General features: G+C 35.9%; 1 protein-coding gene across 2 annotated transcripts in view; it reads left to right on the top strand.

The window, feature by feature from the left end:
- The window catches only part of EDIL3 (EGF like repeats and discoidin domains 3), a 391,875-nt gene that overhangs the window by 110,234 nt on the left and 268,362 nt on the right, over positions 1 to 13,279 (top strand). For both annotated transcript variants that reach the window (XM_069492261.1, XM_069492262.1), the window contains exon 2: positions 11,391 to 11,519. In XM_069492261.1, coding sequence (XP_069348362.1) covers positions 11,391 to 11,519 — 129 coding nt within the window. The remainder of the gene's footprint in view (positions 1 to 11,390; positions 11,520 to 13,279) is intronic.

Below are 13,279 nucleotides of genomic sequence, written 5' to 3'. Positions count from 1 at the left end.
ACCACACCTATCTGCTAAAACCACAAGCCTGGATCCAGCCATCTGCTGCGTGCCCACACACCCCAACTGTTGAGCTCTGACCAGATACGTGGTTGGGTACATGTTGCCACTATCCATTCTTGTCTTCCAACTCAGCTGGGCTCTTGGTGCTTTCCCTCAATCTTTTTTCTATGTTTTTCTAGGCAGCAACCTTCTGTTCACTGCAGATGCATGATACCTTCTACTCTTTTCAAACTTCTGATTCCATCACATTTTCAGCAGCCTACGACACAAACATCAGATGGGAACTGCTTCAATTTGTGTCTCAGCATCTACAAACATACAGGCATCCAGGCCCAAACTTCTTATTACATCGTCTTCCTCCTCAAGTCAAAGCTGAATCCTTGCTGTTCTAGGACCCATCTATCCTATTTTTTAAACACTTTCTACCCTTTTGATTATTCCCTCTTTACTGTTATCTTTAACCTCTTCTTTTCTAGTAGCTGCTTCTCATCAGCACCAAAACACTACCAGGTTTCTGCCATTTTAAATACATTTCCAAATTCTGTCCCACCAGATTTTTATTTTTATTTGACTAACATCTATTGAGCACTTTTTATGACCTGGAACTTTGCTAAGCTTGTAACATGCATTATATCATTTGATCTTTACCAATTGATGTTTTTCAAATAGGCAAACAACAATTCAGAAGTACAAAATAACTAGTGAGTGGCAGAGTAGGATTCCAAGTCTGACCTGCCTGACTTTCTTAGTCACAGCGGTATGTCCCACATGACACACTGCAATGCTTTTGTCTAACTCTTGAAAGAATTGAGTCATTAGTTCCAATACCCCAACCCCTTTTATTCTTCAGCCTACTGCAGGCTGGTGTTGACGCCCACCCCTCCTGCGAATGAGCCTTTATCTAGGTCATCAAGGAACATTGCCTTTTATAAAGCAAAACAATACTTCTTGGCCCTTAGCTAGCCTGAACTCTCAGAAATTGCAACGTTAGTGCTCACTCTGGTCTCAGATTGAAGGTCACTTGTTCTCGGAAGCCTTCCTAACTCTCAGTTCTGAATTTGGTGGCCCCCTCTTGTGCTTCCTTGGCCCCAACATGCAGTGGTAACTACTTGTCAACTTATTTCTGTCACTTGTTAGACTCTGTGAGAAGAAGTGTTTGTCTATCATGTGCCCCATAATATGTGCAGTAATTATGACTTTTAGTGGCACATAGATGGGCTTTGATAAATATTAACTTATGACTGGATGGATATTCTTCATAGGTAGAAATAATACAGTCAAAAATACTTGGGAATTCTACATGGTTGAATTTTCTGGTTATTTATAAGATTTCAGCTAATTATTTTGTAGGTATTCAATACATATTAATATTAAATAGTACCTATTCTATTGTCTTTAACAAGGTGGCTGCCCTTATTTGTGATTTGCCAATTTTAGATTCCTAAAAATGATTTTTTCATAATTCATAGTGAATTGCCAAAGAAAGCTAGTCAGATAAATACCTTTCCTCATTTGCCTTTCTCCCAATTAAAGGCAGAAAAATGTCAACTAAACTTCCATCCTGCCATCCTTCCTCTTTACCTCTGTTTTTGTCCTTCCTCACTTTATCCTATTCCTTTTTTCTTTTTCTTTAATAAATTGAAATCTTTGGATGAGCTTTAAAAAATGTGGAGTTCTGGGTTCCACCTCCAGTGACTGATTTAATTGGACTGGGCATGAGGTATTTGAGAGGCTCCCTGGTGATTCTAATACACAGCAAAGTTTGAGAACCACTGTATTAGATCATCTCTAATGTCCCTTTCAATTCTAGAAACTCTAAGTTCTATTATTTTAAGAGACTCTCCAGAGTGTTTTAAAATACAAAATATGCAAAAGAGATTTCCTTTCAAAATGTTAGAGCCCGAAATATTTTTGTCTTTTTATCCAATAGACCTTGATTGAAGCTTCATGTCATCAGATGTTAAATTCAAGTAGTCAACACTAAACAATTCTTGCTGATTTTCTTCTAATTCTCTTTAGTTCAGTATGACCTTAGCATTTGCAAATTTATATAAAAAGTAAGAAATATTCAAAACTATGAGGCAAACCACTGGATAATAGCTGAAAGATGTCCTGCTTTAAATTGACATTATTGTAATTTTAGTGAGTCTAGGAGGTTTCTTTGTTCATTTATTTGATTTGTGTCTTCCATTACTGAATATAGTTATTTTTGGATTCTGTGAACACTGAGGTGGAGAAATGGATGGTCTCATATTATTACAAGGATATCCCATGATTTACCAGTAAAATGCCATATCCTATTAATGTGGATACATTGATCCTATTGGCATTTGTATCTTATCTCTTTCTCTACTCTTCCTAATTGCAGGATAGTCTGCAAAAATTAGAATTTATTTTTAAAGCATATGTGAAGGTAAGAATCAGATAATATCTTTTTAACTAATTATTTTTCTTTAATTTATATTGACCACACTCATAAGCTTTAGTTTGTGAGAGGCTTTAACTCAAAATATATGTCTCAAATTCATTAAAATGAAGAACAAATGAAATTTCAATATTCAACACAATGGTCTCTGAAGAGGCACCAAAGTAAATTGTGAAGCCTATTCTTGATTAAAAAAATGACATTTATTTTGTTCCACTCAATTTCACAGACAGTAAGTCATAAGGGTGCTAACATTTTCTGTCAATTTTACCAGTTTGAATATGCAAATTTTCATGAACTTTATTTCATTTTAACTAGAGTTATTACTGACTTGTGTAGTAGAGTCAGCTCATTTTGCCAAATATTCTGTTTACAGTTTAATTGAATGTTCTGACTTGTACAATTGAAGGCAAAGCTTTTATTTTCTTTCAGGTTTTTTTTGGTGAAATGATAGTATAGATTCCAAGTTCAATGGGAGAGCAATAAGTTGAAAACGAGGTTGTAATGCACAGAGCTGCATTGTCATAGTTATGGGACATGAATTTCAGTGGTCTCTGTATTTTACTTTCCCACATATAAATATATAGTTTGTTGAGCTATTGAAAAAATCAAATAGTATCTTATAGTAGTGAGATAACATGCTTGAGTGATATGTTACCACTCTTTCGTTTTTACTTTTATATCTCTACACAAATTTGTTTGCAAATATGGAGAAAGGGCAGGAATGATGGTGAAAGACATATTCCAGGTGGCTACCAGAACTTCCAAAGGAACAGAGAAAACAGAGAAGCTTGCATTTGTCTAAATATGTTATTAATAAATTTATATAACTATGTAAATATATTAATATATTAGCAGTACTATGTAAGTACATTAATATGCAAGAGCGATATCACCATGTAAATACATAAGTACATTAGCCTGTAAATGCAATAATATATTTTCAGTAGATGTTTAATACATATAAAGAATAAGCTTATCAGAAATGCCCTTGGGCCGGGCGCGGTGGCTCACGCCTGTAATCCTAGCACTCTGGGAGGCCGAGGCGGGTGGATCGCTCGAGGTCAGGAGTTCGAGACCAGCCTGAGCAAGAGCGAGACCCCGTCTCTACTAAAAATAGAAAGAAATTATCTGGCCAACTGAAATATATACAGAAAAAAATTAGCCGGGCATGATGGCACATGCCTGTAGTCCCAGCTACTCGGGAGGCTGAGGCAGTAGGATCGCTTAAGCCCAGGAGTCTGAGGTTGCTGTGAGCTAGGCTGACGCCACGGCACTCACTCTAGCCTGGGCAACAAAGCAAGACTCTGTCTCAAAAAAAAAAAAAAAAAAAAAAAAAAGAAATGCCCTTGATTACCATGAGCACAGAGAATCAAATGTTGGGCTTTTAATTACAAATCAGTTTCTATTAAAATTGTATTGTTGGCAATAAACATTAATGACATTTTGTTACTGTGTACCAGATACACAGGCCTCCTTTCTGTTCCTTGAATTCATCTGTCTCTTGCCTACCAGCAGGGCTGAACATTTGCTGTTTCCTCCTAGAATGCTGGAATTAGATTTTAACATCACTGACTCATGCTTATCCTTCAATTTTCAACTCAACTGAAGGTCTTGCTTGACTGTCTATCCTAGGTAACTAGTTCTATTTTCTATTTTTCTTATTAGTCTATTCTCCTCCCCCATGGCTTTTATTACAGTGGGCTATACATTGCTTATTTGTAAGTTTTTCATTATTCATCTCCTCCACTACAATATAAACTGAAAGACTAAAGCAACTTTATGTGTTTCATCTCAGCTGTATTCCTGGTGTCTAATGTGGTGCCTGGCATATGAATACGTGATAAATGAATCTCTGATTCTTTGATATGTGTACTAGAGACAGACATTAACATATAAAGACAGCTGAGCATATAAACCATCCAAGAGTTTAAATATCAATGAAAAAAATCAGTTATCCATTCTGCTTGCTTCTCAGAGTAGCGTCAACATAGAATTTTCTTCTTTGCATGGCGTTAGAAGTTGCATAATAGTATTCTGAGCTCACAGAAAATGCACAACTGTAATCATAAAGGTACTGATTTTAGGTTTTTAGTTTTCTAGTTTTTTTTTTTTTTTGGATTGTCTTCTGCAGTACTATATGCCATTTTATAGATGCCCACATACTTTGCTATCTAGGTTAAAAGATCATGGATTGCAATTGAATAATGAAGTGAAATAAGATAGTCCCTGAATTACCTTGAACATGAGGTGACTGGCAACAGGTAGGAAGTAGGTGAGAAGAATGAAGCCAATGGTTAACATACGCAGAATCATCCAGTCCGATCAGAACCCTGTAGAGTGGGTGGAAAGAACAGGCAAACAGTAAGTTAAATTTAGCCTGCAATGATTTCTTGCCCCTGGGAGAAATAATTGCTTCATTCTATTGCCAAAAGGCAAATCGGCATCAGCTTAATTTGCCTGAATCTGCCATAAACTGCAGATGGAACCATAAAACCTAGTTAGAATCAAATTAAACACATCTGTCCTAATCTAAAGCAGGTGAGGCCAGCCAGCCAAGAAACATCAAGGTATAACGCTGCACACATTACAATATGCAGATGTATATATTAGGGGCCTGCTGACAGTGGGATAAAGAGCCATGAAATCTCGTATTGTCCTGCTTTCCTTTGTTGAGCCTAACTTCTTGTACTGGTTGTCACTGGAGTTTTAAAGACTCTACCAACATATATACTGGGAAATAAACAGACAAAAATCACTGAATGCCAGGGGTCGATTGCATTTTAGTCAGAGTTTCTTACCTGAGCTGATACTGCCTCAGATGAATTGAAATTACAGGGAATCAGAAGTCCCTACAGTATATTTTAATTAGACACGAAATTCCAGCCAGAGAGAGTTTGTTATCACTAAAGGTATTGGTCCACATCTGTACTAACCACTGAGAGAATGGCTGTGTAGAGAAAATAACAGCCTAAGATATGGCGATTTTGACAAGAGTGACCATATAACTCATCCAAACCCAGACAGTTTTGAGAGTGAAGGAGGATTGTGGTATCCATGAAGCTGCACTACTCCAATTTCCCTTCAAGAAAGAACATGTCCAGCTGCAAGTTAGCTGGAAGCCGCCTGCAGAACTTTCGGGGTCCCTTGAGCTTTAGAGTCTCACTCTCCCTGGGCTGCCTCTAGCCAATGATCAAGCAGGGTGAGGGCACTAGTACCTGGTCATTCCTGCCCGAGGGGAATTCCTTCTTCTTTGCTCTGGAGCTCCCTGCAGCATTGGACAAGACCTTGTCAAGTCTGTTTTACAGACTGAGGCTCTCCCTGCTCAATCCTGCTTCGACTGCCCCTTCCCCTGTTTCTTTCCTTTCTTTTCATTGGTGTCAGACCTGTGTCACAAGTTGAGGCTTTTGCTATCCATTTCTGCTTCCTCTTCATTGTATTATTGACAGACATTATTTCTCAATAAACTTGTTACACCCATAACTTCATGTTAGCATCTACTTTCTGAAGAACCCATCTGACACAGGGTTGCTGGTAATGAATATGTGTAGGGGAATAGATTTAAAGCAAAACCTACAATAACCCTGATTATGTTGGTTGTTTGTCCTCTACTTTGTCCAAGACCAAAACTTTGCTTACGGCTGGCCCTGTCCTTCCAACACAGTTACATGTGGAGCCTTTATTAATTTCAGGCAGACTTTGATGTGGTACACCCCAATTAAATAAACTGAACATTTATGCTGGAGTGGAAAGGATCTAGCACTAATTGGCTTCTTTTTCTGTTTTGAAGACTCTTCTCTTCTTTCCCCACTTACTTTTTGGTGTGCCTAAGGCCCTCTCCTCCCCTCGCTTCTTTCCTCTTAGCACCTGTCACCTCTACTATCTTCCCTTGCCCTCTTTTTAAAGAATCTCACTGAAATCTAGTATTATTAATAATATCCATACTTAACCCAAAGCCTCTCAAACTCCATGACTGCTTATTAAAACGTTAATTGGACATTTTTGTTAAAGATGTCCCACAGAATTTTCAAATACAATAATTTCTTTAAAACTGAACCCATTATATTATTAATACCTTCTGAAGGATGGTTAATCATACAGGTAAGAGCTCTAGCAATCAACCCATATTTCTTGCTCTCCCTCAACCTCCAAATCAATTTGTTCACAATGTCATCTTGATTCTACCTTGTACATTTTGGTGAAATCTATTACCTCTTTTCTCCCTTTCAAAAAGACACTATGTAATTGTCAATGATGCGGATAAGATAAAAAATAAGTGTTCACAAGTTTTATAGTGTATTAGAAATGAGTAGACAGAAGGAAAAATGAAGAACAAAAGCTACAAGGACAGGAGAGAAAAACAGATCAGCTAAACAACAGCTGGCACCTGTAAGGTATAATGAGAGGTGAACAGATAGTTCTGTCTCATTTTGACCACAGAAGCATTACATGCATGGCACACACATCTGATAGAAAACTGACTAGATTTAGTTTTATCGTCTATGAGGAAAAGTGCAGCTGCCAAGAAGGGTTTATGAAGGTACCCAAAACTCTTCACAATGATAAGATAATGAAAGGGACCAGAAATGCTGACCTCATACCCCCTGGGCATGTCAGGATTGTATGCCCACCTCAGTTAATATACTATGCAGGAACTTTGCTATAGGTGAAAGTGGGATCCAAATGACAGGTTCTCGATTGTGGATAAATATGTAAATATCAAACTTGTACGCTTGAGAATGTTGAGGATATTGCTCATGCCTTGCTGTTCTCTTGTAGACATTGTTTCGGTCAGTGTAAGTAAATCAATATAATCATCTACAATTTACCTTCATCTATTAACATTGCTGCCATCACAGATTCTGAACTAGGGAATGTGGCTCCTTTTTTTGGTACTTTTGAAAATACATGGAATTATGGCTGATGTGTCATCAAAAAAAAAAAAAAAAAGAAGTTTGGGTGTTAACACTCACCCTCATACAATATATGGAGTTAGTAGATGACAGTGTTGTTAGACCGAATTTATGAAGCTGTGCTGCTTTTCTTATACCAAAGTCATAGAGGCATGATCTCACACTAAACTGGTCCTTGACTCTTCCTATGAAATTTCAACAATAACATCTTTGCTTTTAGATTGATTACCTGGGGATTGGGATGGGGATGGGAATGGGTAGTGATTTGGGGAATTTTAATTTCTTGTTTCATGATCTATTATTTATTAACTGGGTTTGGGATTAAACAGTGCCTGCATTGCTTTCCCTGTCTGTAGCTACCTCTATGAAGGGTCAAGAGAATTCTAATCAATTTTTGCTGGTACTGCTTCATACTGAATGGGGAAAAATTGAAAGAATTTTCCCCAAGAACTGGAACAAGACAAGGATGCCCAGTGTCATTACCTCTATTCAACACAGTGCTGGAAGTCCTAGCCAGAGTAATGCAGTAAGAGAAGATTATTAAGAGTATCCGAATTGGGAAAAGGGAGGTCAAACTATTTCTCCTCACTGACAGTATGATCTTGTATCTAAAAAACCCCAAAGATTCCACCAATAGTGTCCTGGAATTGATAAATAATTTCAGCAAAGTCTCAAGATACAAAATTAATGTACATAAATCCGTAGCATTTCTATATACTATTAACAGTCAAGCCAAGAGTCAAATCAAAGACCTAATACCATTTACAATAACTACAAAGAAAATAAAATACATAGATAATATACTTAATCAAGGAGGTGAAAGTTCTCTACAAGGAGAACTACAAAACACTGAGGAAACAAATCGCAGAGGATACAAACAAATGGAAAAACATATCATGCTCTTGGATAGGCTGAATATCATTGTTAAAATGTCCGTATTACCCAAAGTGATTTACAAATGCAATACAATCCCCATAAAATCACTAATGTCATACTTCACAGATCTAGAAAAAATAATTTTACACTTCATATGGAACCAGAAAAGAGCCCGAATAGCCAAAGCAATCTTAAGGAAAAAGGACAAATCTGAAGGCATCACATTACCTGCCTCTTCAAACTATGCTATAAGGCTGTAGTATCTCAAACAGCATGGTACTGGTACAAAAATGAAGACATAAATGAATGGAACATAACATAGAACCCAGATATGAAACATCTACTTGCAACCAGCTGATCTTTGACAAAGCAGACAACAATGTACACTGGAGAAAAGAAGCCCTATTTAATAAATGATACTGGGAAAATTGGATAGCCACATGCAGAAGAATGAAACAGCACACCTGCATCTCACCACTCACAAAAAATTAATTCAAGATGGATAAAAGACTTAGATCTAAGGCATGAAACAATAAGAATTCTAGAGGAAAATGTAGGAAAAACTCTTCTTGATATCAGCCTAGGCAAAGAATTTATGTCTAAGACGCCAATGTCAATCATGGAACAACAAAAATAAATAAATAAATAAATAAAATAAATTTTAAATGGGACTTGATCAAACTAAAAAGCTTTTACACAGCTAAGGAAACAATCAATGGAACAAACAGTCAACCCACAGAATGGGAGAACATATGCTCAAGCTACACATCCAATAAAGGGAAAGAACTCAAGCAAATCAGCAAGAAAAAAGAAAAACACTATTAAAAAGTGGGCAAAAGATACAAACAGAAATTTCTCAAAGAAGAAAAACAAATGGCCAATAAACACATGAAAAAATCCTCAAGATCACTAATCATCAGGGAAATGCAAATTAAAACCATAATGAGATATCACCTTACCCCAGTTAGAATGGTTTTTATTAAAAAGTCTCAAAACAATAGATATTGACATGACTGCAGAGAAAAAGGAATGCTTCTACACTGTTGGTGGTTGCAAATTAGTACAACCTCTATGGAAAACAGTATGGAGAATCCCGAAAGAAATAAATGTAGACTTACCATATGGTCTAGCAGTCCCACTGTTGGCACTTACCCAAGAAAAAGAAGACTTTTCACCAAAAGACACCTGTACTTGAATGTTTCTTGCAGCATAATTCACAATTGCAAAGATACGGAACCAACCCAAGTGCCCATTGATTCATTAGTGGATTAATAAAATGTGCTATATGTATACCATGGAGTACTACTCAGCCATAAAAAAATTGAATTAATTCCTTTTGCAACAATCTAGGTGAAACTGGAGACCATTCTCCTAAGTGAAGTATCTCAACAAGGGAAAAAAAAAACACATCACATGTACTCACTATTAATTGAAACTAACTGATGAGCACATGTGCACAGAGGGAAGTAAAACTCAGTGGAAATCAACCAGGGAGGAGGGTGGAAGAGCAGAAAAACCTATCTAATGGGTACTATGAACACTGTTGGTGTGATGGGCACACCTATAGCTGGGTCTCAAGCATTACAAAAGCAATCCATATAACCTAAAACATTTGTAACCCTTAATATTAATATTTTGAAATTTTAAAAAACTGACATAAATTTTAACCTCTATTTTCGTTTTTCTGACAGTTTAAAGTGAGTAATCTAAAGAAGTGAAATAATTCATGTGAAGCTGTTACAAAGAAATAATGTTCCTAAGGAATGCAAAGTAATTGCAAGTTGCGGCCCAGATGCTTTTTTAAAATTTGAAAATCCTCATTCTCTTTTAGTCCAGGAGGTGGCACTTTTACTTACAAAGCTCTCTTAAAAACTGAATGGACTTTTATGAATTTGGTTCAAATCCTCTTTGTGCAATAAAGCCACACCCACGATTCTGTCTGAAGCCTGCTTTTCACTCTGGACTTAATCAGGGTCACTTTGGGTATGTTAGGCTGGTCAGGGACAATCCTTAAGATCTGTAGAAGCTGTTTATTTAACTGACAGGGTCTTTCATGATCCATTTGTATTATTTTAAATGTTCTCAAAAAAGTGCTCATAGCCATATCCCTAATTGGATGTTTATGTTGGGGCCATGTCTTTCTGGATTTGACCATTCACTAGCTTGAGAGCCTGGAGTAGAGAAAACAGTTGTATTCTCTAGCACAAGAGAAATAAGTTGTGTCCGATCTCTGTAGATTCCTTCTCTTTACTTCCAAACTGACTGGTTCTTTATTTAGCACGTCTCTTTGTTATGGTACTTTTATTGTACACAGGTATTAAGAACCAACTGATGGCTTAACAGTTGGCCTGAAAATCTCATTACTCATATCCCAAAGTTCATCGCATACATTTTCCATCTCCCAAGTTACCCCAGGGGACAGCTTTACCAACTGCTTCTCTACATATCATAAGTAGTCATTTTCTAGCCTTGTGTAGCCATTCCATTAGTGCTTTTCCAGATTTCATCTGCCTCTCACTACCAAAGCCAAGGCCACATATTTTAGGTCTTTGTTATGGCACAACTTATTTCTCTGAGGCAGTTTCTCTCTTGTCCTTCCAAGTTTCTCTCACCTCTCTCAAGCAAGCTCACCTGAATTCATTCTTTTGGCAGTGGCAGTGTTCCAAGAGAGAAAATGATATATTCAAGTGCGTTTGCATATCTCTGCTGGCTTCAAGTCTGTTAACATCTTACTGGCTGAAGCAAGTCACATGGACAAGCCCAGATTCTAGGGATCTACAAATAAACTCTACCCCTTTAGTGAGACGAACTACAAAGTTAAAGAGCAAAGTATGTGGATACAGATAGGGTATTTACTGGATTAATTAATGAAACCAGCCTTCCACAGATATTTAGGTTAATAGTTTTTAACAAATCAGACATTTCATTTGCACGTAATGACAGAACCTGAAACTGTTTTAAGAGTTTTCAGATGCAGTGTTTGAATTATACAGTTTAATTTTTATCATGTTGCTTATTATTTTTTTAAATGCTTATGGTTTCAAAAGGGTTATGTGTAAATCTTAATAGTAAAATGACTTTGCCAAAGAAACATCAGTGGGGTGTGTGACCTAGTATGTTTCAATGCCTAAGATAAAAAAAAAGATGTCAATTTCTGTTTCTTTATTCCTCAGGTGATATTTGTGATCCCAATCCATGTGAAAATGGAGGTATCTGTTTGTCAGAATTGGGTGGTGCCTCCTTTTCCTGTGAGTGTCCGGATGGCTTCACAGATCCCAACTGTTCTAGTGTTGTGGAGGTTGGTAAGTGCAAGATTTAAGCATTTCAGTAATTATCCTCTTAGATTTTTTGTGAGTGACTGATAAGTTTGGCTATGGTACATTAAGGAGATTCTGTATAAGATTGTTGTATGTTATTAATTAGTTTATTCCTCTGTAGGATGCTCAATTTTGTTGTTTCCAGTTGATATTTAAATATTTCTCTTAACGGTATTCCTAAGTGAAATATTTTTTACATTTTTGGTGATTAACACTACACTTTAAGGCACTACAAATAATCCTAAATGTAAAAAAATTTCTTATATCTCTAATATTAATAGAAATTTAAAATTTTATTCTCAAAATAATTCCCAAGTCAACTTATTCAAGTTAAATAGTCACTGTAAATTAAATAGGACTTTTATTAGGGACTGCTAATATTCATCAATATTTTGTAGCTGTTCTAATCATTATTTTTCTAAGAATATAAATATACATTATATTTCTACATATATAAAGAAGACATTATTCCAAATGCAATGCTCTTCAAAGTCTTTTGAAAAACTTTACTTTGCAAAAATTAATTATAGTCACTGATGACATTTCAGTTTTTTAAATCTGTGAAGTAATTAATTGGTAGGCATTATTATGGATTTAGGGTCACTTCCATCGTTTCAAATAACTCTTCACTGAGGAAATAGCTATACTTTAAAATAATTTACCACTGTTTAAACTTGTGCAGAGATTTTTCTGTCTGTTTAAAGGTAATATCATGATTAAGTTTGACAAAAATTTTATGCTTTTTCACCTAAGTACCAAGAAGAGTACAAGATCGACTGTATCTGTTCAATATAGGAAAACCAAACATGTTTTGGATTAAAGATATATCAACCAGGATTAATATTGGAAAACTTAGATTCTTCAATGGCTTTTTGCAAACAGTTTTGAAGGAGAAAAGTGAGAGAGTCTATAGTAAGGGATCAGTTTGAATTACCCATCATTGTATCTAATGTACCTAACTTGGTACCTTATACATAAAAAGAGCCCGATAACTATTGGTTGAATGATTGAAAGAATAATTAAATATGACCATTAGCTTACCATATTTGACCACTAGATATTGGATTTTAGTGCGCTTTATTTCTTAAATGTATTTTCCTTGTATTTTTTAATATCATACAAGTATGAATGTATGTTATCTGAAAGAGTTAATTGTATTATTGTTGAAAGGTACTTTGTTCGTTTAATTCATTTCAATAATTCTTTTTTAAGGCTTTTATTAACTCACTAATATTTTACAGGGTTTGACAGTGTCATAGAAATGAAATTGTTATAACCACCTTGACCCAGTCTTCGAATATGTACAGTTGAGTTTCAGAGTTTAATATGAGAATATTATCCTTAGGAAAGTCTATATATCTGAAGAAAATTATACTCATAATTATTCCTAATGGGAATGTATGAATAGAATAAAATTTTAGTGTTGTATTTTAATCCCACCAGCCATAAATTGGTAGTGCCGTAACACATTGGCTGCCATGTGAGTTGTATTTAACTCAGGCTAGTTTCAAGCCCTGGGCCTTGTGAAGCAAAACCCTGCAGTTGGTCCATGAAAATCTTACTTGTTGATGTTCTTATTGTTACAATTAATATTGAGAATTTAATTTTAAAAATATGAATTGTGTTTCATATAACTCATGCACAGAAAACAATACAAAATAACAAATTGGAAAGGATCATTTTGTTTTAATAAAACACTGTGGCCCCAGGGGGAAAAAAATTTTTTTTCTAGTGTGGCAGTCAGT

This window comes from Eulemur rufifrons, chromosome 17 (genome assembly GCF_041146395.1).
Source record: "Eulemur rufifrons isolate Redbay chromosome 17, OSU_ERuf_1, whole genome shotgun sequence".
Lineage (NCBI taxonomy): Eukaryota > Metazoa > Chordata > Mammalia > Primates > Lemuridae > Eulemur > Eulemur rufifrons.
The sequence above is the reverse complement of the archived record's forward strand: the minus strand, read 5'-3'. Positions and strand labels throughout refer to the sequence as shown.